This window comes from Coregonus clupeaformis, chromosome 30 (assembly GCF_020615455.1).
Source record: "Coregonus clupeaformis isolate EN_2021a chromosome 30, ASM2061545v1, whole genome shotgun sequence".
Classification (NCBI taxonomy): Eukaryota; Metazoa; Chordata; class Actinopteri; order Salmoniformes; family Salmonidae; genus Coregonus; species Coregonus clupeaformis.
This window is the reverse complement of record NC_059221.1, coordinates 6,857,221-6,881,249: the sequence shown is the minus strand read 5'-3', so window position 1 is coordinate 6,881,249 and position 24,029 is coordinate 6,857,221. Positions and strand designations below refer to the sequence as shown.

At 43.5% G+C, this 24,029-nt stretch overlaps 1 protein-coding gene across 1 annotated transcript in view; it reads right to left on the bottom strand.

Moving 5' to 3' along the window:
* Positions 1-6,530: 6,530 nt before the first annotated feature.
* Positions 6,531-24,029, bottom strand: part of LOC121545959 (kazrin-like) — a 367,424-nt gene continuing 349,925 nt past the window's right edge. Inside the window, exons 5-9 of the mRNA XM_041856909.2 lie at positions 11,803-11,939; positions 10,426-10,596; positions 8,322-8,514; positions 7,797-7,933; positions 6,531-7,008 (exon numbers count right to left, since the gene is read on the bottom strand). Coding sequence (XP_041712843.2) covers positions 6,838-7,008; positions 7,797-7,933; positions 8,322-8,514; positions 10,426-10,596; positions 11,803-11,939 — 809 coding nt within the window. The 3' untranslated portion in view covers positions 6,531-6,837. The remainder of the gene's footprint in view (positions 7,009-7,796; positions 7,934-8,321; positions 8,515-10,425; positions 10,597-11,802; positions 11,940-24,029) is intronic.

Here is a 24,029-nt window from a genome sequence, read left to right as displayed (position 1 = left end):
AACACGATTATTGCACACAGAGTGAGTCCATGTAATTTATTATGGGACTTGTTAAGCACATTTTTACTCCTAAACTTATTTAGGCTTGCCATAAAGTGTTTGAATACTTATTGACTCAAGACATTTCAGCGTTAAAATTGTACTTACATTTTTTGTAAAAAAAATATCTAATTCCACTTTGACATTATGGGGTATTGTGTGTAGATCAGTGACACAAAATCTCAATTTAATCAATAAAAAAATTCGGGCTAACACAACAAAATGTAGAAAAAGTCAAGAGGTTAATACTTTCTGAAGGCACTGTATACCGTGCGTTATAGGGAAATAATGCACGCTCTAGAATGCCCTTCAAGCCAATCAGAAACTTATTCAACAATGCCATGGTATAAATCAACATTATAGTTTTAACCATGTTTTGAGACTATACAATATTTGTTTTAAATTACATTGTTTACAAAACAAGTTTTATTTTGGGTTCTGATGGGGTACGACAGTTGAACTAAGCTCATGAGGCATCTAAGTTATATTCTTCAAGAACTAATGAGAATATATCATTAATTTAAGTCTAAAAATGGATGTAGCAATCACAGATTGCTCTTTTTAAAAATGTGATTTGAATGACAGTCAAGTAATGTATTTTCGACTTTCTTCGCGGTAGGGAAGATTATGACGATATTTGTGGGTATTTAGGGAGTTTTAGACATCAGATCAGAGGTTGACGAGAGGTTAGTTGAGGAGTCTGCACATTGCCTACAGGAAACCTTCCTCAAAATGGCCGTGTGGAGGGAATGGACCAAGCAGGACAATTAATGGGGAGTATAAGTTAAACAAAAAGCAGGGAGGAGGTCCAAAATTATGGGAAAAAAGGCATTCCGGGGAAAAAAGACAAGCACAAAGTGCACAATGACTGTTATTTACACATACAGCAGTCCTTCAAGTTTCCAGTTATCGAAAAGAAAAGTTCAAAAATATAAAAGACAATTAAGAGAATCAAATACACACTTTTTGCTCGGCAGATACAGTAAACATATCCACACGTCGTAGGGGAAAGTGGTGTATGTCGAGCCACAGGGTTAGTTGCGCCACCCATTGTTTCTAGGAAACTATACACAAAATTAATAATGTGACCAAATATTTAGGAAGAGGTCATAATTTCATGGGATCTGTGAAGGAAGAAACCACATGGAAAAAGTGGTAAGCATGTTAGGCCCCAAAAAGTATTTTTACTAAGTCAAATTAATTTATAGTGTTATAGGTTTAATGATGCTTGTGTTATAGGTTTAATGATGCATGAATCTAAACCAGTGGTGTCCAATCCAGCCTGCGGGTGGTTTGAGTAAAAATAATAATAATCTGAAAAACACACATATACATATATATATACACACACATCCACACATACATACATACAGTGAGGGAAAAAAGTATTTGATCCCCTGCTGATTTTGTACGTTTGCCCACTGACAAAGAAATGATCAGTCTATAATTTTAATGGTAGGTTTATTTGAACAGTGAGAGACCGTAACAACAAAAAAATCCAGAAAAACGCATGTCAAAAATGTTATAAATTGATTTGCATTTTAATGAGGGAAATAAGTATTTGACCCCTCTGCAAAACATGACTTAGTACTTGGTGGGAAAACCCTTGTTGGCAATCACAGAGGTCAGACGTTTCTTGTAGTTGGCCACCAGGTTTGCACACATCTCAGGAGGGATTTTGTCCCACTCCTCTTTGCAGATCTTCTCCAAGTCATTAAGGTTTCGAGGCTGACGTTTGGCAACTCAAACCTTCAGCTCCCTCCACAGATTTTCTATGGAATTAAGGTCTGGAGACTGGCTAGGCCACTCCAGGACCTTAATGTGCTTCTTCTTGAGCCACTCCATTGTTGCCTTGGCCGTGTATTTTGGGTCATTGTCATGCTGGAATACCCATCCACAACCCATGTTCAATGCCCTGGCTGAGGGCATTGATTTGACGGTACATGGCCCCATCCATCGTCCCTTTGATGCGGTGAAGTTGTCCTGTCCCCTTAACAGAAAAACACCCCCAAAGCATAATGTTTCCACCTCCATGTTTGACGGTGGGGATGGTGTTCTTGGGGTCATAGGCAGCATTCCTCCTCCTCTAAACACGGCGAGTTGAGTTGGTGCCAAATAGCTCGATTTTGGTCTCATCTGACCACAACACTTTCACCCAGTTCTCCTCTGAATCATTCAGATGTTCATTGGCAAACTTCAGACGGGCCTGTATTTGTGCTTTTTGAGCAGGGGGACCTTGCGGGCGCTGCAGGATTTCAGTCCTTCACGGCGTAGTGTGTTACCAATTGTTTTCTTGGTGACTATGGTCCCAGCTACCTTGAGATCATTGACAAGATCCTCCCGTGTAGTTCTGGGCTGACTCCTCACCGTTCTCATGATCATTGTAACTCCACGAGGTGAGATCTTGCATGGAGCCCCAGGCCGAGGGAGATTGACAGTTATTTTGTGTTTCTTCCATTTGCGAATAATCGCACCAACTGTTGTCACCTTCTCACCAAGCTGCTTGGTGATGGTCTTGTAGCCCATTCCAGTCTTGTGTAGGTCTACAATCTTGTCCCTGACATCCTTGGAGAGCTCTTTGGTCTTGGCCATGGTGGAGAGTTTGGAATCTGATTGATTGATTGCTTCTGTGGACAGGTGTCTTTTATACAGGTAACAAGCTGAGATTGGGAGCACTCCCTTTAAGAGTGTGCTCCTAATCTCAGCTCGTTACCTGTATAAAAGACACCTGGGAGCCAGAAATCTTTCTGATTGAGAGGGGGTCAAATACTTATTTCCCTCATTAAAATGCAAATCAATTTATAACATTTTTGACATGCGTTTTTCTGGATTTTTTTTGTTGTTATTCTGTCTCTCACTGTTCAAATAAACTAAATTATAGACTTAAAATTAAAATTATAGACTGATCATTTCTTTGTCAGTGGGCAAACGTACAAAATCAGCAGGGGATCAAATACTTTTTCCCCCTCATTGTATGTACATACATACATATTGTATATATATATATATATATATATATATATACACATATTGTATATATATACACACACACACACTACATGGCCAAAAGTATGTGGACACCTGCTCGTCGAACATCTCATTCCAAAATCATGGGCATTATTATGAAGTTGGTTCCCCCATTGCTGCTATAACAGCCTCCACTCTTCTAGGAAGGCTTTCCACTAGATGTTGGAATATTGCGGCGGTCACTTGCTTCCATTCAGCCACGAGCATTCGTGAGGTCGGGCACTGATGTTGGGCGATTAGGCCTGGCTCGCAGTCGGTGTTCCAATTCATCCCAAAGGTGTTCGATGGGGTTGAGGTCAGGGCTCTGTGCAGGCCCATTTCTGTATTGACCTCGCTTTGTGCGCAGGGCAATTGTCATGCTGAAACAGGAAAGGGGCATTTCTCAAACTTATGCCATTAAGCTGGAAGCACAGAATCGTTTAGAATGTAATTGTATGCTGTAGAGTTAAGATTTCCCTTCACTGGAACTAAAGGGCCTAGCCCGAACCATGAAAAACAGTATCAGATCATTATTTCTCCTCCACCAAACGATACAGTTGGCACTATGCATTGGGGCAGGTAGAGTTCTCTTGGCATCCGCCAAACCCAGATTCATCACTCCACAGAACGCATTTCCACTGTTCCAGAGTCCAATGACGGCGAGCTTTACACCACTCCAGCCGATGCTTAGCATTGCGCATGGTGATCATAGGCTTGTGTTGCTCGGCCATGGAAACCCATTTCATGAAGCTCCCGATGAACATTTATTGTGCTGACGTTGCTTCCAGAGGTAGCTTGGAACTCGGTAGTGAGCTTCAGCAGCTCTAGCAGGGCAGACATTTGAGAACTGACTTCTTGGAAAGGTGGCATCCTATGACGGTGTCAATTTGAAAGTCACTGATCTCTTCACTACGGGATATTCTACTGCCAATGTTTGTCTATGGAGATTGCATGGCAGTGTGCTCGATTTTATACACCTGTCAGCAACGTGTGTGGCTGAAATTGCCAAATCCACTATTTTGAAGGGATGTCCACATACTTTTGGCCATGTAGTGTATATTTACAGTTGAAGTCGGAAGTTTACATACACCTTAGCCAAATACATTTAAACTCAGTTTTTCACAATTCCTGACATTTAATCCTAGTAAAAATGCCCTGTCTTAGGTCAGTTAGGATCACCATTTTATTTTAAGAATGTGAAATGTCAGAATAATAGTATATTTATTTCTGCTTTTATTTCTTTCATCACATTCCCAGTGGGTCAGAAGTTTACATACACTCAATTAGTATTTGGTAGCATTGCCTTTAAATTGTTTAACTTGGGTCAAATGTTTCGAGTAGCCTTCCACAAGCTTCCCACAATAAATTGGGTTAATTTTGGCCCATTCCTCCTGACAGAGCTGGTGTAACTGAGTCAGGTTTGTAGGCCTCCTTGCTCGCATACGCTTTTTCAGTTCTGCCCACACATTTTATATAGGATTGAGGTCAGGGCTTTGTGATGGCCACTCCAATACCTTGACTTTGTTGTCCTTAAGCCATTTTGCCAAAACTTTGGAAGTATGCTTGGGGTCATTGTCCATTTGGAATACCCATTTGCGACCAAGCTTTAACTTCCTGACTGATGTCTTGAGATGTTGCTTCAATATATCCACATAACTTTCCTTCCTCATGATGCCATCTGTTTTGTGAAGTGCACCAGTCCCTCCTGCAGCAAAGTACCCCCACAGCATGATGCTGCCACCCCTGTGCTTCCCGGTTGGGATGATGTTGGAAAGGATCGGCACCTCTGTACCTTCAGGCTCTGATCAGTCCCTACACCCAAACGAGGGCATTGCTTTCATCCACCTCTGGCCTGCTGGCTCCCCTTCCTCTGCGGAAGCATAGTTCCCGCTCAGCCCAGTCAAAACTGTTCGCTGCTCTGGCACCCCAATGGTGGAACAAGCTCCCTCACGACGCCAGGACAGCGGAGTCACTCACCACCTTCCGGAGACATTTGAAACCCCACCTCTTTAAGGAATACCTAGGATAGGATAAAGTAATCCTTCTACCCCCCAAAAAAAAAAAAAAAAACATATTGTAAAGTGGTTATCCCACTGGCTATAGGGTGAATGCACCAATTTGTAAGTCGCTCTGGATAAGAGCGTCTGCTAAATGACGTAAATGTAAATGTACTTCGGCTTGCAAGGAATCCCCTTTTTCCTCCAAACATAACGATGGTCATTATGGCCAAACAGTTCTATTTTCGTTTCATCAGACCAGAGTATGATCTTTGTCCCCATGTGCAGTTGCTGTGGATATAGATACTTTTGTACCTGTTTCCTCCAGCATCTTCACAAGGTCCTTTGCTGTTGTTCTGGGATTGATTTGCACTTTTCGACCCAAAGTACGTTCATCTCTAGGAGACAGAACGCATCTCCTTCCTGAGCGGTATGACAGCTGCGTGGTCCCATGGTGTTTATACTTGCGTACTATTGTTTGTACAGATGAATGTGGTACCTTCAGGCATTTGGAAATTGCTCCCAAGGATGAACCAGACTTGTGGAGGTTTACAATTCTTTTTACAATTAGCCGATCAGAAGCTTCTAAAGCCATGGCATCATTTTCTGGAATTTTCCAAGCTGTTTAAAGGCACAGTCAACTTAGTGTATGTAAACTTCTGATCCACTGGAATTGTGATACAGTGAATTATAAGTGAAATAATCTGTCTGTAAACAATTGTTGGAAAAATTACTTGTGTCATGCACAAAGTAGATGTCCTAACCGACATGCCAAAACTATAGTTTGTTAACAAGACAATTGTGGAGTGGTTGAAAAACGAATTTTAATGACTCCAACCTAAGTGTATGTAAACTTCCAACTTCAACTGTACGTATATATATGTATATATATATATATATATATATAAAAATAAATAACAACCCTGATGTAACCGAGTTTTAAAACATTTCTATACATCAGTTGGAGTCTCTATAAGCTTCAATATGAGGTCCTAAAACTAGCATGAAAGTGCATCCTTGTAGCTGTGTGGGTTAATATAGTCAAAATAGTTGCTTGGGGTAAATTTAGCCATTTGAGCAAGGGCAAGTTGAGCCAATGGCAAGTTGAAGTGCTTTCTTCCCAGGTGTGATTCAAGGCAATATCGCTGGGATATGCGGTAACAACAGGGCCTATGTTAAAAATGTTTTAAAAAGTTGTTAGGTGTTTAGCCAGCGTTAAGATGCTCAAAATGATTAAAAGTGATTGTGTTGAATTGTGTTTGGGAAATAAAGATAGACATGGTTTTAAAAAGGTAGTGGTAATATTTCATTCAGTATAAACATTTGAAGGCAGCTCAACTTACCCTGTTCCTATGCTCAATTTACCCCATACCTGGAATAAGTTGTGCTAAGAGACCACTTCTTTTGAACAACCTATGTTATGTTTACATGAATTCTGATTATTTCCAGGGATACACAACATCCTGAAATGTAGATATCTTTGTTAGAAAGAATACTATATTTCCCTTGACGTAGTGATGCTGAATGTTTAAAAAAATTCTCACCATACCCCACTCTCCCCTAAGGGTGGTTACACTGTCCACTATTTACAATACTGTACATACAGATGCAATTTGCTTGTAATGTTTTACACTTCAGCGAAGCAAGATGCACCTCAGGCTTCTCTCACATGGCCTCCAACCATGGACACGCACACACACGGCTAAACACACACCCACACATACGGCCAAACACACACGAAAACATCCGTACGCGTCACCACTCAGGGACACAGGTAGGACTCTCTGCCACCTTTTCACCAGTCTGCATCTTCCTCTATGTAATAATCGGGAGTTGAAGTACCATCAAATAGACCCGGGTCCATTGACTTGCGCTGCTTGCCCCGGGCGAAGACACGTGACAGAGAGCCCAGGCCCATCTTCTCTTTCTTCTTCTTACGCTTCTGGTCCTCCAGATCCTCTAGTGACTGCAGGAAGAGAGAGGCGGTCGAGATCAGAGATAATGAGATGAAGAGATGAGAAGAACAGAGAAATGACACAGCTACAGTGAGTGAGGGAAGGCGATAGAGAGAGAGAATGACTGAGAAGGACGAGGTGATACTGAGTGAACTAGCCAGGCACGTGTCTGCTATCTAATAGTCAGCACATTCAGAGAAATGAACAAATGAAGAGAAAGTGGGAAAACCACAGTTGAAGTGGCTGGTATAACGTCAACATAACAGTTTCATAGGAAATGATCCAACACTAGCCAGAAACCAACACGTCAGCCCAATTGTTATAATTCAATATTGAATTCCTCTCATTCGTAACGCAACTCTATGTAGGCATATTAGGCAGCTATCCCAAAGAAAACCCACTTTTTGGTCAATATTGAATTCCTCTCATTCGTAACGCAACTATGTAGGCATATTAGGCAGCTATCCCAAAGAAAACCCACTTTTTGGTCAATATTGAATTCCTCTCATTCGTAACGCAACTCTATGTAGGCATATTAGGCAGCTATCCCAAAGAAAACCCACTTTTTGGTGAAGTCTAAGTCTGGCTGTTCTGGTGAAACTGACTTAATTACAGCACATGGGACAGGCTTTCAGAGAGGGGGAGGTGGAGTAGAGTGCCCTGGTCCAATATTTGTTTATGCTGTCTTGTCAATGAGCATGGGAGTTATTTACAGATGTTGGGAGAGATTAGGAGTAGAGAAGAGTTGTGAAGGAGTTGATTACTTGGAGCGATGCGGCGGTGGGCGGGCAGCTCTTACATTGCAGAGGGAGTGTGTCCGGTGGCGAGGGGAGTTGATGTCGCTGGGGGTGGATGAGCGGTCACCCTCCATGGCCGAGGCATCTGAGATAACGGAGGGCTGGCGGGAGTGACACGGGCTCACCCTGACCGCAGCCACTGGGCGAAAGAAGACGGGGGATGGACACATGTTTGAAACAAGGTCAACGGGTTGTTAAAGGTCAATAAAAATAAAAATAAACTAATTCATCTCCAACACCACCCCAACATCAACATATGTGAAAATTATGGGTTTCTATGTTTTATAGGCAAAAAGATAAGCGTTTCTGATGACATCAGCTGGAAACACTTTTGACATAATCTGGTGAGCGTCATGTGATTTTAACCAACTATGAGCAAGCAATGGTTTGTAAAGTCAGACGAATATACAGATACGTTTTTTTACCACACGTCAAGACTTCAGGAACATATCGCTGCAATGCAGCACCACCAGTGTCACCCTGTGTCTGTGGATGAATGCGTCTGAGTGTGTGCGTGTGTGTCTTACCCTGTCTGTCAGTGGGGTGGCCTGTGTGGACGTGGTAGAGGGTCTGCTGACTCTGACGGATGGCTGCGGTGAGGGGCAGGTCCGCGTGCATCACCCACTCCTGGTTGTTGCCGTTGACAACCACCTCAGTGGGCATGGCCAGAGAGTGCCGCTTGGGCACATCCTTGGTCAGGGTCACTAAAGACTGTTTCGCCTAGGAGGGAAGACATACACACACACACACACACACACACACACACACACACACACACATCAGCCCCATGCAGCATTAACCACTGCCTATTTTGTGACCTTTTCCTACAGCAAGATGGCTATTCATGACTCTTCGCAAGATAGAATTTAACAGTGGCGGCCAGCCCATGAGGGGGAACTGCCCCAATGATATCACAGGATTTCATAGCATAAATTATAACACAAAGTAAATAGACCGGCCTGGGGAACTCAAATGTGCGTCCGTTCAGTCAGAACTTCTGGGTCTGCTCTAGTCTCCCAATGAGTCTCTCGCGCCAGACAGCTCACTACCGCACGTGAGACTAGATCTGCTCTATCAGGTAGAGATGGCGCTAAAGCAAAAATCTAATTGTCATTAACTTGTAAATAAATAATCATAACAGTCATGGGAGCCTGGGACCTGATATCCCGGACAACTGGATCCAACAAGAGCCGAAGGACCGAGGGACACACTAGCTAGAACCTTCTCATCTTGGATCTGGTAGGACAAAAAAGCATGGCCAATTTGATTGTTTTCATCAGGTTCTACTGTAGGTGACAGGGCGACATGTTGTGTGGACTAAACAGCATAAAACTGGGTGTATCACAAAGCATGATCAAATTAGTCAGCTACAGTCATTTTGTGAAACATTGAGAAATAGTTTGGTCAATTTTATTTTTTTTGCTAAGTAGTTTCTAAGCTAATATCAGCCTAACTTGTAAATATGAAGTTATTTCAGAATGAAAGTTAACTGGCTAGTGCATCATGCTTTGTGACATTATGTTGTACTGTACAGTGAAATAATACTGTCATGCCAGGCAGCAAGATACGAACAACATTATTATGATTATCGCCACAATTATCACCCCGTCATCTTCACTAACACCACCATAATCACCACCCATAGCATCACCATCATTGTCACCCTTTTATCATCATCATCATCATCCTCGTCACCAGGATTACCAACAACACCACCTTAATCACCCGTTCACAATCCTTAGACATGCAGGACAGAGTGCCAACCATCTACCTGGTCAAACCATGAGCCCTTATGGGGAACTCGGTTAATTAATTAATCAATGCAGTTTCCTAACAACCACACCAGATGATCCTTCCAGTCAGGAGTTACATGAAACCAAGAAAGGGGTCAATCAGATTGAGCACATTCAAATCATCCACAAATTGACTTAGGGATCATGCCTTTAGGAGGTTATATGACCATTGGCATCAACCAGGGGGTTAGTTATACACGTGAATACCAGACTTGGGTTCAAATAGTATTCAATTGCTAGAGCCTGCCTGGAGTGCCAGATGGACGGGGTTGGCACATTGGTTTCCGTTGCACAAGGCAAGCTCAATCAAGCACAGCGAAAGCATTTGGAAGATTTCAAATACTGTTTGAACCCAGGTCCGGTGCATACAGGACTCCATGAAATAATTTCACACAGGAGAGAATATCAGGGGGATTGGGGCACGCGTCGAGAGAGAGAGAGCGAGCGAGCGAGCAAGAGAGAGAGCGAGAGAGAGGTCACAAAGAGGGGCGAGCAGGGGGACCGTTCTTACCGCCATGACCCTAGGGGAGGGCTCCCTGTCAACGGGGCGATCAAACACCCGGTATTCCATTTTCTGTGTCACACAGTTACTTATCTGAGGGGGGAGACAGGGAGGGCACACACACACACATTGAAATGGTCTGCTCTTCACAGTGTGTAGAAGGAGTGTAATGATCCAGCAACACAGATGCAACAAACCTCTAAGTTTCCACTTACCCTGGCTTGCTGAACAGGCTCGAACGTGTGTGTGTGTGCACTTCTGTATCTGTGTGCTTTTGTGTGTGTGTATGTTCCGTGTCTGTGTGTATGTATGTAGGAGTGTGTGTGTGTGTCTCACCATGGCCAACTCGGCTTCCAGCTCCTTGATCCTGTTCTCCTTCAGGTCCAGTTGGGAGCGCAGGGCGCCGGCGTGCTCCGTGGATTCCTTGGTCTGCCGCCGCAGGTCCCACTTCTCCCTCTCCAACAGGTCCTTCTCCTTAGCCAGCACCTTCACCGCATCCTCACTCTCCTGACAGAGAGACAAGGGGAGAGGGGTAGGGATAGAGGAAATTAAAAGGAGAGGGGCAGAGAGAGAGAGGGGCAGAGAGAGGGAGAGAGGGGTAGAGATAGGGAGGGGGAGAGAGGGTAGAGAGAGGTAGAGAGAGGGAGGGGCAGAGAGGGGGCAGTGAGAGGGGAAGAGAGAGGGAGGGGGAGAGAAGGGTAGAGAGAGGTAGAGAGAGGGAGAGTGAGAGGGGCAGTGAGAGTGAGGGGCAGAGAGAGGGAGGGAGAGAGAGGGAGAGAGAGGGGTAGAGAGGGGGCAGTGAGAGGGAGGGGTAGAGAGAGGAAGGGGCAGAGAGGGGTAGTGAGAGGGGTAGAGAGAGGGAGGGGCAGTGAGAGTGAGGGGCAGTGAGAGTGAGCGGCAGTGAGAGTGAGGGGCAGTGAGAGTGAGGGGCAGTGAGAGTGAGGGGCAGAGAGTGGGAGAGGGACAGAGAGAGGGAGAGGGGCAGAGAGAGGAGAGGGGCACAGAGAGGGAGGGGAGAGAGAGAGGGAGGGGGAGAGAGAGGGAGGGGGAGAGAGTGGTAGGGGGAGAGAGAGGGAGGGGGGAGAGAGTGGTAGGGGCAGAGAGAGGGAGGGGAGAGAGTGGTAGGGGCAGAGAGAGGGAGGGGAGAGAGAGGGGGGGGGGAGAGAGAGGGAGGGGGAGAGAGTGGTAGGGGGAGAGAGAGTGAGGGGCAGTGAGAGTGAGGGGCAGTGAGAGTGAGCGGCAGAGAGTGGGAGAGGGACAGAGAGAGGGAGAGGGGCAGAGAGAGGGAGAGGGGCACAGAGAGGGAGGGGGAGAGAGAGGGAGGGGGAGAGAGAGGGAGGGGGAGAGAGTGGTAGGGGGAGAGAGAGGGAGAGGGAGAGAGTGGTAGGGGCAGAGAGGGGGAGAGAGTGGTAGGGGCAGAGAGAGGGAGGGGGAGAGAGGGGGAGAGAGTGGTAGGGGGAGAGAGCGAGAGACAGATAAGAGAAAGGGAGAGAGCAATAGACCATAGGAATAGTGTTAGATCGAGTAAGGAATCAGACACGTTCATTCATCTATTCAATCACTTACCCCAATAACATAACAAGTTCATGACAATCATTACACAACGTCTATGAAGCGTGCGATTGATGTGTACTTTGTATATTAATTACAGCTAACTACTCAAGCCTTTTGCTGCATGCCCAGCATTGTATGTGTTTGTGTGACATGTCATACCTTTCTGTGCTGTTCGTAGTTGCGGATGAAGTCCCTTAACTGCTCCTCTCGGCTCTCCAGCGTGGCGTAGAGCTGCTGCATCTGGTTGACGAGATCTGCTTTCTCCGCCTTCAAACGCTTCCGGTCCGCCTTCATCGCTATGGAGTTAATAATAGAGACCCGGTTAGCATATCTTCTATCTTCAATTTATAGATGATAAAAGTCAAGTAAACAAGTGTAAGTGTATAAATGTAATTTTATATTAATTTCATTTAAGTTTGCTAACGTTAGCTAGACCTACTAGTAGGCTAGTTCTGTTGTGATAATAACGTTAGTTGTGTTGTGTCAGAGTTAAGGGCCATCCACCAAGCCAATAACTATAAAAACGTTGGTGAGCATCCACACTAGAGAACACTGACAGTTTATCGTTCTGCAGTCCTACGCCCGTCAATCAACTGATCAATGCATACCGCTTGTTTCTCAAACTAGACACTCCAATGTATTTGTCCTCTTGCTCAGTTGTGCACCGGGGCGTCCCAATCCTCTTTCTATTCTGATTAGAGGCAGTTTGCGCTGTTCTGTGAAGAGAGTAGTACACAGCGTTGTACGAGATCTTCAGTTTCTTGGCAATTTCTCGCATGGAATAGCCTTCATTTCTCAGAACAAGAATAGACTGACAAGTTTCAGAAGAAAAGTTATTTGTTTCTGCCCATTTTGAGCCTGTAATCGAACCCACAATTGCTGATGCTCCAGATACTCAACTAGTCTCAAGAAGGCCAATTTTATTAAAATGTTTTACATTTTAGTCATTTAGCAGACGCTCTTATCCAGAGCGACTTACCGTTAGTGAGTGCATACATTTTCATACTTGTATTGCTTCTTTAAAATCAGCACAACAGTTTTCAGCTGTGCTAACATAATTGCAAAAGGGTTTTCTAATGATCAATTAGCCTTTTAAAATGATAAACTTGGATTAGCAAACACAACGTGCCATTGGAACACAGGACTGATGGTTGCTGATAATGGGCCTCTGTACGCCTATGTAGATATTCCATAAAAAATCTGCCGTTTCCAGCTACAATAGCCATTTACAAGATAAAAAATGTCTACACTATATTTCTGATCAATTTGATGTTATTTTAAATGGACATTTTTTTTATTCGAAAAATTCGGGTTTCCATCAAAAAAATAATTAATGCGAGCTTATGAATATTTCACCAAGACATAAGATAATTCTCACTTATTAAACTCGCCAGATCATTTTCCATCAATGGATGTCGATTTAACTTGTTTGACTGCTATGCTGAAGCAATAAGGCCCGAGGAGGTGTGGTAGGACACAGCCCTTAGCCATTGAACAAACCCCTGAAGTGCCTTATTTCTATTATAAACTGGTTACCAATGTAATTAGAACAGTAAAAAGTATGTTTTGTCATATCGCTGGAACATGGTCTGATATACCACAGCTTTCAACCAATCAGCATTCAAGGCTCAAACCACCCAGTTTATAATTGTAAATAAATCCCGTTTGCACGAGCATAACTATAGATAAATCCGACAGGAGAGGTTGAGTGATGAAAGTTGGACAGAGGATCTCGAAATCTCTGTGCAAGAAACACTTGAATGAACTTCAAAACATGAATGTTAGGCTATTTCCTGTTAATTGTGCCATTATTATGTTCCAGATGTTAAAACTACAAACCGTTATAAAATGGCCTATTTGCGAGATTTACTTGTTATTTCAATAGGCATTCTGACTAAAATCTGGGCTTATAATTGCAATTCAACTTTGCCATGGTTTGCTGAGCTAGATGCAGGTAGCCTATAGCCCCTGATAGGCCTACATCTCATTTCAGGGAAAAGTCCACAATGAAACTGACATTAAATGTGGAGAATGATACATTCGCAATAGAGCTATGACCATGATCACAACTGATAACTTCCAATTTAATTAACTAAACATGGCCATTAATAATTGCATAATAACATAAGACTACAATAACAATAAACTGAAGTTATTTATTAAATCAGTTTGCCCAGTAGCGCTGTGTGGGTAAAATCACTGGGGAAGCCAAGCCAGAAAGAAATAAGCCATATTACAACCTATGTGTTGTGATAATTGCATTGTTTCCTCTATAACCTGTTCGTTTATATGCCTTGACACCGTGATATATAGGCCTAAGGCCGAGACAATAATAAGACACAATGGCAGAATAAATTCAACTACATATTTGTTTAATCACAAAACCGGAGAGCAACATCTGTCCGGTGAAGTCCACAAAACATATTGTATGTAACAAACAGTTACATGACCTACAGCACGGTCAAGAAAGCTAATGTTTCCGACATTTTCGGACTACTAAACAACTCTGGATTTAGAAGTTGCAAAGAAAACGGGAGCTGCCTCCATTATTCCAGCACCATTTCAACTTCAACATTTCAACATCATCTAATAACCTATGCTTAGTCTAATACAGTGACAACAAAAAAACACCAACAACTATTTTGTTAAATCAACATAAGCTAAATATGATGTGGCTGTTCATGGTAGGGTACTAGGGGGTAACTAGCCCCCCCCCCTAAGAACATGTCTAATTGCGAACACAAACACGGTACTTTTGGAGAGAAAAAATTGGTATGTGGATGAAGGTCAAGCTTAGGTGAATAAACTATGAAGGGAAATAAATGGCTACAGTTTACACTTTTTAAAATTATTTAATGAAATGTTGTTTTTAGAAAAGGGGCGCTTTTTTTTTTAAGTACCGGGGTAACTGGTCCCGGGTGTGCCAGTTACCCCGGTAGAAGAGTATGGGATAGGGTTTCACACAAGTGTGTTAAAATCCATTTAATCAGTTTTATTTAGAAATTCTTTAGCAAGTAATACTTAGGGTGTGTTCGTAAATTCAATCTGGAGTGCCAGAGTGCGCTCTGGGCATTCGTAAATTCAGAGCGTTTCGCTCTCAGAGCGCACACTGTTCGCTCTGGCCGTGTAGGGTTGATCTGAGCGTTCTGACCTCACAACAGCAGTCAAGCACCCAAGCTAACTGGCTAACGTTGTCTAGCTTGCTAGCTACTTCCAGACACAAATGAGAGAACACCTCACCCTGACCATTTTACTCGCCCTAGCAGAGCTGGTTAGGCTGTTTTCATGTTATCCAGAGCGTTGGTGACTGTAACTGTGCTGCTGCCAACAATTTAATTACGTTTTTTTGCCGACATTTACTGACACCGGCCGTATTCAACGTATGTTGATTGTTCGTAAATTCATCAGTTATTCTGCACTCTGGCACACTCAGACGAGAGTGCTCTGAAATTGGAGTAGATAGCCAGAGTGAATTTACGAACGCACCCTTAGAAGTAGTCCAAAACCCACAACCCGCGACCAAAACATTTAAAAAAGTAGTCCAATTTGGCAACAAAGAGCAGACATGGCAACCCTGGCTCCCTCCCAGTCCTCTCATACCATTAAGGATCAGTTATGGGGGTTTTCTCTGCAGTTTAACCTACAAGGTCCAGGCACATTAGCAGGCCAGTAATATGGTGTATTTTCAGGATGTATCGGCTAACAGAAACATTCTAATGCAGGGATTTTAGTGGCGCACATTTGAATTATGATTAGTGATGGGAAACTGAGGCTTCGGGGCTTTCACCAGATTGTGCTGAAAAATTGTTAATTACTCTGAGCTTCATTATCTGTTCACAATGCACAATAGTGACATCTGATGGTCAGCAATAAATAACAGCGTGTGATTATCTGAGAGGTATTATTTCTCCATTGTTTTCATTATAACACTGTGTCATTGGCTTTTTGTACAAAATCCTAACTATATTTGTAAGTACGTGTCCAGTAGAGGTCAGTGTTTGAAAGCAGCTTAGAATCGGAAAAGGCTCCAAGGCGAAATCAGTGGGAGCTCTCATTTTGCAACACACGGTTTGAAAAAGCACGTGATCAAACAAAGCTTCAGAAGTCATTGATGACGTACTTCTGATAAAGTGATACACGCACTGGCACACTGCTTCGAAGTTAGCTGCTTAAGCCTTGATCACACCGACATTGCGCAAAATAGTACGCAGCATCATCTGGATATGTGTGCAACAAAAGTTCAATATTCACCTTCTGCTACCATTTCTGTCAAGCCGTCTATGCATACAGTTTGAAGCATACGTTTGATAAATACAACATATGCACTACACAGAACGCACTGCAACTGTCTCTGCAACGCAACGCTGCAAGGCAAACGCAAAATGCAATGACGCTGTCGGTGTGATAGAGTTAGCGATTTCAACGCATGCGTCGGAGCTACGGTATCAAATGTAACATCACTGATTATGATAATATGCGCTGAGGACGGTAGTGTGTTTGAAGTGGAGGGAGTACAGGGCTTAGCATGTCTCTCGAGGAGGCTAAAATGAGATTTTGGCTTGGAAAAGTTGAATATTTTCAGAAGGAGTCGGATAATTGGTTAAGGGAGGAGGATTGGAGGGAAAGAGAGAAGATGTTGAGAAGACTGAGGGAGGCAGAGGATGGGATTGAATCTGTTGAAGCTAGCAATAATAAGGGAGAGGGTATGTCGAGGAAGATTGGTGTCAAGTTCAAACAGAGTGAGTCGGACGCAAGTTTGAGTTCTGGAGGTGAAATGGAAGGCGTGGAAGGGGTAGAAGGTGTTGTGAGGAGCTCGGTATCGGAGCCTTTCATTGATGGACATGGTTATGATAAAGATAAGTTCGATCCAGTGGGAGTAAGAGGGTGGAACCAGGGCTTTTGGCTGATCCATGGGTGATTTTCAGGTTGGGTGGAAAAGATGGTCAATGCTGTTGAGTCAGTGAAGGTAACCCAAAGTGGACTTATGTTTGTTTGTGTTTCTTCTGATCAGAGGGAGCAGGCACTCTGTGTGACGCAACTTGGGTCAAGATTGGTTTCTTGCTTTGCTCTTAGGAACAGGGCACCATTGAAAGGAGTGATTTCTGGGGTAGCAAGGTTTATGGTTATGTCGCAGCAGTGTGTAGGAGGGAGATTCCAACATGTGGGAAGTGTGCACAAGGGCATGGGATAGAGGATTGTAGTTTCGGTGGATAAAGTTGTGTGTATCTGTCACACCCTGATCTGTTTCACCTGTCTGTGATTGTCTCCACCCCCCTCCAGGTGTCGCCCATCTTCCCCATTTATCCCCAGTGTATTTATACCTGTGTTCTTTGTTTGTCTGTTGCCAGTTCGTTTCGTTTCGTCAAGCCTACCAGCGTTTTCCCCCTTGCTCCTGTCTTTCTCAAGTTCCTGTTTTCTAGTTTTCCCGGTTTTGACCATTCTGCCTACCCTGACCCTGAGCCTGCCTGCCGTCCTGTACCTTGTCACACCATCATGGATTACTGACCTCTGCCTGCCCTTGACCTGTCATTTGCCTGCCCCCTGTTTTTGTAATAAACTTTTGTTACTTCGACACTGTCTGCATCTAGGTCTTCTCCTGAAACGTGATCGTATCCACTGTAGGAGTGCACATGTGGCTGGGGATCGGAAGTGTCCGGTGCAAGAGAGGTAGGTTGAGGTGGCTAGAGTCAGAGTAGTGCAGAAGGTGTCGTATGCTGAGGCCGTGAAGAAAGTAGAGGTGGATGGGTCAAGGGTGAGGGATCCTGAGAGGATCCCTGTGAATAGGGATAGGCCAATGAGTGATCTATGCTTCAGTAAGGTTGGCTTCTTGGCGTTTATAGCATTGATTATCAACTGTACCACAGAAATGGAATGTAAATCACAGAAAATTGATGTTGTGGTGTATAGGGTTAGTTGGTAGGGTAATTAAAATACAATATCAGTCTAAAGTTTGGACACACACCTACTCATTAAAAGGGATTTTCTTTATTTTTACTATTTTCTACATTGTAGAATAATAGTGAAGACATGAACTGTGAAATAACACATTTGGAATCTTGTAGTAACCAAACAAGTGTTAAACAAATCAAAATATATTTTATATTTGAGATTCTTCAAAGTAGCCACCTTTTGCCTTGATGACAGCTTTGCACACTTTCAATTAACAGGTGTGCCTTGTTAAAAGTGAATTTGTGGAATTTCTTTCCTTCTTAACCTTTTCACACGTGAGTTCCAAATATCTCTAACGGTCACCCCAGCGTGAGTTGTTTTATTCACGTGATGTCAGAATGCACTCACTGTTCCAAAATATGATTGTTACGCAACAGGACAGTTGACACACGCTGCCTGCTAATTATCTATAGACTATGTTTCAACTTGTCAATTTCAAATAAAATTCTAAAAAGTTTTATTTTCTAACAGCAGTTTGAATTGAGGTGTGTTCCACCTCCTCATTAATTCACATAGTAGTAGCCCATTTCAGTGTTGTGGACAATTTATGTTTGAGGCTTTACTGAGCCGGAAAAATTTCTCTCTTCGAGGAGCCCCAAACATTTCACCAATGTTTCCGCAGATCAAGTATGCAGACATTTGCGCAGTCCTGCACGAATTGGCATTGCCTTCCTTGTTGTTTTCCTTACAAATAATAACTTTGGACATGTGTGCATTCCTATAAAAATAAGTGCCTTATTTTCTGTATATCATGTTGTCGTTTCTACGTGTATGTATGGAGCATAATGTATTTACAGTTTTATTCACGTTTGCAAGTACTGGTGACAAATAATGCATTCCGATTATTGCCTAGATTGTAATAGACACCTATGATGTGTGTAAAATAATTTTTTGAAGGTTGTACTGATTATAATGAGCTAATGCTAAGTTATTTGCCAGCTGTGTGGGGCCATGTTTGTTGACATTATACAATGCATTCTGGGTGTCACGTAAACCAAAGATGTTATAGTGAGGTGAAGGGTAAACTTCCGGAAGTGAATGAAGGGAAGTGAATGACCGTAGACAACACAGCCCCTTCAACATGCATACTGCAAACAGACCAAACTCATCTTGTCTCCTCTCATTATCTTCAGTTGACGCAAAAAAACAAAACATGGCGGCGCGCACAAACTACCCATCGTCGGATTAATTTTGTTTTCTAGAAAGTGTTTTACTCAATTATTTCGATCAATGGTGAGCTCACCCGTGATGTGATGAATTATAAATAGTAATTGTTATTAGCTAATTCATATTGTGGTTTCTGACAGCCGAGAGTTCTCTAAATATGACCGCTTGTGTTACGTCAATCTTTCCTCAGTTAGCGCTAGGACTAATGTAGAAAAAACTGTCGCTAGCTTAAATACTGACTGTTGTGTCAATCAAAACTGGACGTTCTAAATAAGCGTTCTAATCACACCAGTTTCAGCATACGTTGCAGGGACCTCTGTAGAATGATCACACCCATTTGTTGGTACGTGTGAAAAGGTTAATGCGTTTGAACCAATCAGTTGTGTTGTGACAAGGTAGGGGTGGTATACAGAAGACAGCCTTATTTGGTAAAATACCAAGTCCATATTATGGCAAGAACAGCTCAAATAAGCAAAGAGAAACGACAGTCCATCATCACTTTAAGACATGAAGGTCAGTCAATCTGGAACATTTCAAGAACTTTGAAAGTTTAAAGTGCAGTCGCAAAAAACATCAAGCACTATGACGAAACTGGCTCTCATGAGGACCGCCACAGGAAATCTGATCTCTTAATGATAATTTTTTGTCTGCTGATAGTTGCTTCAGAGTTGAGTCTAAGAAGGCTATAGGATCCATCCTCCTGTTTATTTCAGATTCATATACATTTTCATATAAACTTTTAAAATGGTAATTAATCACATTGTTGTTTCTATTTAACGCTTTTGTATCTTTATCTTTTAAAATTATAACTGGTTTAGCATGTATTCGTTTTGTGAGAGCTGCGAGACACACTACATTACCAAAAGTGAGTGAGACACCTGCTCGTCGAACATCTCGTTCCAAACACATGGGCATTAATATGGAGTTGGTCCCCCCTTTGCTGCTATAACAGCCTCCACTTTTCGGGAAAGGCTTTCCACTAGATGTTCGAACATTGCTGCGTGGACTTGCTTCCATTCAGCCACAAGAGCATTAGTGAGGTCGGGCACTGATGTTGGGCGATTAGGCCTGGCTCACAGTCGGTGTTCCAATTCATCCCACAGGTGTTCGATGGGGTTGAGGTCAGGGCTCTATGCAGGCCAGTCATGTTCTTCCACACCGATCTCGACAAACCATTTCAGTATGGACATCGCTTTGTGCACAGGGGCATTGTCATGCTGAAACAGGAAAGGGCTTTCCCAAACAGTTGCCACAAAGTTGGAAGCACAGAATTGTCTAGAATGTCATTGTATAATGTAGCGTTAAGATTTCCGTTCACGGGAACTAAGGGGCCTGGCCCGAACCATGAAAAACAGCCCAAGACCATTATTCCTCCTCCACCAAACTTTACAGTTAGCACTCTGCATTTGGGCAGGTAGCGTTCTCCTGGCATCCGCCAAACCCAGATTAGTCCGTCGGACTGCCAGATGGTGAAGTGTGATTCATCACTCTAGAGAACGCGTTTACACTGCTCCAGAGTCCAATGGCGGCGAGCTTTACACCACTACAGCCGACAGTTGGCATTGCGCATGCACTTAGGCTTGTGTGAGGCTGCTCGGCCATGGAAACCCATTTCATGAAGCTCTCAACTAACAGTTATTGTGCTGACGTTGCTTCCAGAGGCAGTTTGGAACTCGGTAGTGAGTGTTGTAACCAAGGACAGATGATTTTTACATGCTACTCGCTTCAGCACTCGCCGGTCCCGTTCTGTGAGCTTGTGTGGCCTACCACTTCGCGGCTGAGCCGTTGTTGCTCCTAGACGTTTCCAATTCACAATAACAGCACTTACAGTTGACCGGGGCAGCTCTTGCAGGGCAGAGATTTGACGAACTGACTTGGAAAGGTGGCATCCTATGACGATGCCACGTTGAAAGTCACTGAGCTCTTTAGTATGGGCCATTTTACTGCCAATATTTGTCTATGGAGATTGCATGGCTTTGTGCTCGATTGTATACACCTGTCATCAACAAACTTCAAATGAAGGTGTTAGCTTGTCTGGGAGCAAGACGTTGGTGTCCGCGACGTGGCTGATTTTCCCTTTAATCCGTGATTGTATGGAGTCCCTGCCACATACGTCTCATGTCTGATCTGTTAAATTGCGACTCCACTTTGTCTCTGTACTGATGTTTTGCTTGTTTGAATGCCTAACGGAGGGCATAACTGGACTGTTTGTATTCGACCATATTCCCAGTCACCTTGCCGTGGTTAAATGCAGTGGTTCACGCTTTGTTTTGCGCGAATGCTGCCATCTATCCATGGTTTTTGGTTTGGATAGGTTTAAAATTGTCACAGTGGGAAACAACATCCCCTACACACTTCCTGATGAACTCCATCACCGTGTCAGTGTAAACATCAATGTTATTCTCAGAGGCAACCCGGAAAATATCCCAGTCCACGTGATCAAAACAATCTTGAAGCATCGATTCCGATTGGTCAGACCAACGTTTAATAGACCTTAGCACGGGAACTTCCTGTTTGAGTTTCTGCCTATTAGGTAGGTAGGAGCAGAATGGAGTCGTGATCTGATATGCCGAAGGGAGGGCCTTGTAGCCATCCCGGAAGGTAGAGTAACAATGGTTGAGAATTTTTGAAGTGTGAGTACTACAGGCAGTGTGTTGACAGAACTTCGGTAGCATTTTCCTCAGATTTGCTTTGTTAAACTCCACAGCTACAATAAATGCGGCCTCAGGACATGCGGTTTCCAGTTTGCACAAAGTCCATTGTAGTTCCTTGAGAGCCATTGTAGTATCGGCTTGAGGGGGAATATACACAGCTGTGACGATGACCGAAGATAATTATCTCGGGAGGTAATGCGGTCGGCATTTGAGTGTGAGGTATTCTAGGTCGGGTGAACAAAAGGACTTGAGTTCCTGTAGGTTACCACAATCACACCATGAGTAGTTAATCATGAAACATACACCTCCGCCTTTCTTCTTCCCGGAGAGTTCTTTATTCCTATCTGCGCTATGTACTGAGAACCCAGCTGGCTGTATGGACTGGGACAGTATATCCGGAGAGAGCCATGATTCCGTGAAACAGAGTATGTTACAGTCCCTGTTGTCTATCTGGAAGGAGATCCTCGCCCTGAGCTCATCTACTTTATTGTCCAGGGACTGAACATTAGCGAGTAATATACTCGGAAGGGGTGGATGGGGTAAAAAAAGTCCACTCTAAATACCTCTTCTCTGCCGACAGCGTCTTGGAGCAGCCTCTGGGATAAGTTAAATCGTCGTATTTCTGGTCAAAATGCTGGTGAGTTACCGCCGCTCTCATATTCAAAAGTTATTTCCGGCAAAAAACATTCTGGGCAAGAAATTTAAAAAAATACTACAAAGTTGCTTAGCAGCTAGAAACCGAGTGGCCATGTCTATCGGTACCATCTTGATAACCTAATGAAGCCGGTGACGGAGGTGGTTAGCTCGTCGATGTTATCGGCAGAGTCTCTGAACATATTCCAATCAGTGCTAGCAAAGCTGTCCTGTAGCATAATATCTGGTTCTGATGACCATTTCTCAACTGAGCAAGTCATGGGTACTTCCTGTTTGAGCTTCTGTGTGTAAACAGGAAGCATGAGTACGGAGTCATGATCTGACTTGCCGAATGGGAAAGGGGGATACCTAGTCAGTTGTACAACTGAATGCATCCAACTGAAATGTGTCTTCCGCATTTAACCCAACGGGGGGCTGCCTTAATCGACATCCACGTCATCGGCGCCCGGGAACAGTGTGTTAACTGCCTTGCTCAGTGGCAGAACAACAGATTTTTACCTTGTCAGCTCGGGGATTCGATCCAGCAACCTTTCGGTTACTGGCCCAATGCTTACTTGTGGTTAGAGTAATAGTGGTCCAGGACTTTTCGCCCCTAGTGGCGAAGGAGACTTGTTGATGTAAGTTGGGCATCACGTGTCTTAATGACGCAGAATAAAAATTACCGGCAACAAGGAAAGCAGCCTCTGGTTTCAAGTTTTCCTGCTTGTTTATATTCTGATACAGTTTGTTAAGTGCCAGCTAGTTATTTTTCTTGTCCTGAGGTGGAATGTATACAACATCACGGTAAAATCACGATAATGTATACATCATCACGATAACAGCTCAATACTCCCTCTGGAGGTAGAAGGGTCGGCATTTGGCCATCAGGTATTCCAAGTCGGGTGAACAATGGGTTGAGACTTTCACTGCGCTGGAGTCATCACACCATTTGTTGTGTGATCACACCAATTTCCCTGACTCCAGTGTCTTGTCCGCTCGGTGACTAGAGAATCCATCTTGTCCGAAAGCCAAGTTTCAGAAAAGCAGTGAATATTGCAGTTACGAGAGTACCGTGATCGGAGGTCATCGATCTTATTATCAAGTGACCAGTAGAATGGAGGGAAGAGGTGGCCGGTCCTCCCTTAGCCTTAATCTCACCAGGATCCCCCTCTCTTGCCTCTGTAACGTCAGCGTTTCCTCTTGGATACCCCGAAAATTGGATCGGAATTACAGAAAGAGCCCAGGGCAGATGAGTAGAAGTTGAAGCCGGAATTGAGGTAAGTAACTGCCGATGTTATGTTCAAAACTTCTTGTCAATTATAAGAAATGATAGCGCATACATTTCGTGGAAATAAAGTAAAAATAAATGGCGAAATAATCATAAAATAGCAAAGTTGGGTCATAGCTCGCAAAACGGTGGCAATACAGTACGGCGACATCTAATATATGCACCATCTTTTGACTCATCACATACGCTGCTGCTACTGTCTATCTATCCTGTTGCCTAGTCACTTTACCCCTACCTGTATGTACATATCTACCTCAATTACCTCGTACCCCTGCACATCGACTCTGTACTGGTATCAAATGTATACAGTGTATAGCCAAGTTATCATTACTCATTTACGTTTTAGTCATTTAGAGCGATTTACAGGAATAATGACTCATTGTATATTTACTCCACATGTTTTTTTCTATAATTTTTCTATTTAATTCTCTCTGCATTGTTGGGAAGGGCCCGTAAGTAAGCATTTCACTGTTAGTCTACACTTGTTGTTTACAAAGCATGTGACAAATACAATTTGATTTGACCATCCCAGCGCCAACTTCCGACAAAAACAGATTCACCTTCTTTTTACCCCCTCTGTTCACCCGCGGTCTCCGGGAGACAAATCACCATGCCAACGTGATGTATGACTGAGCCACCTGGCCGGACCGCAAGGCTGAAAGGAAGCTCCACTCCTCTCTGCACATGCCACCGGA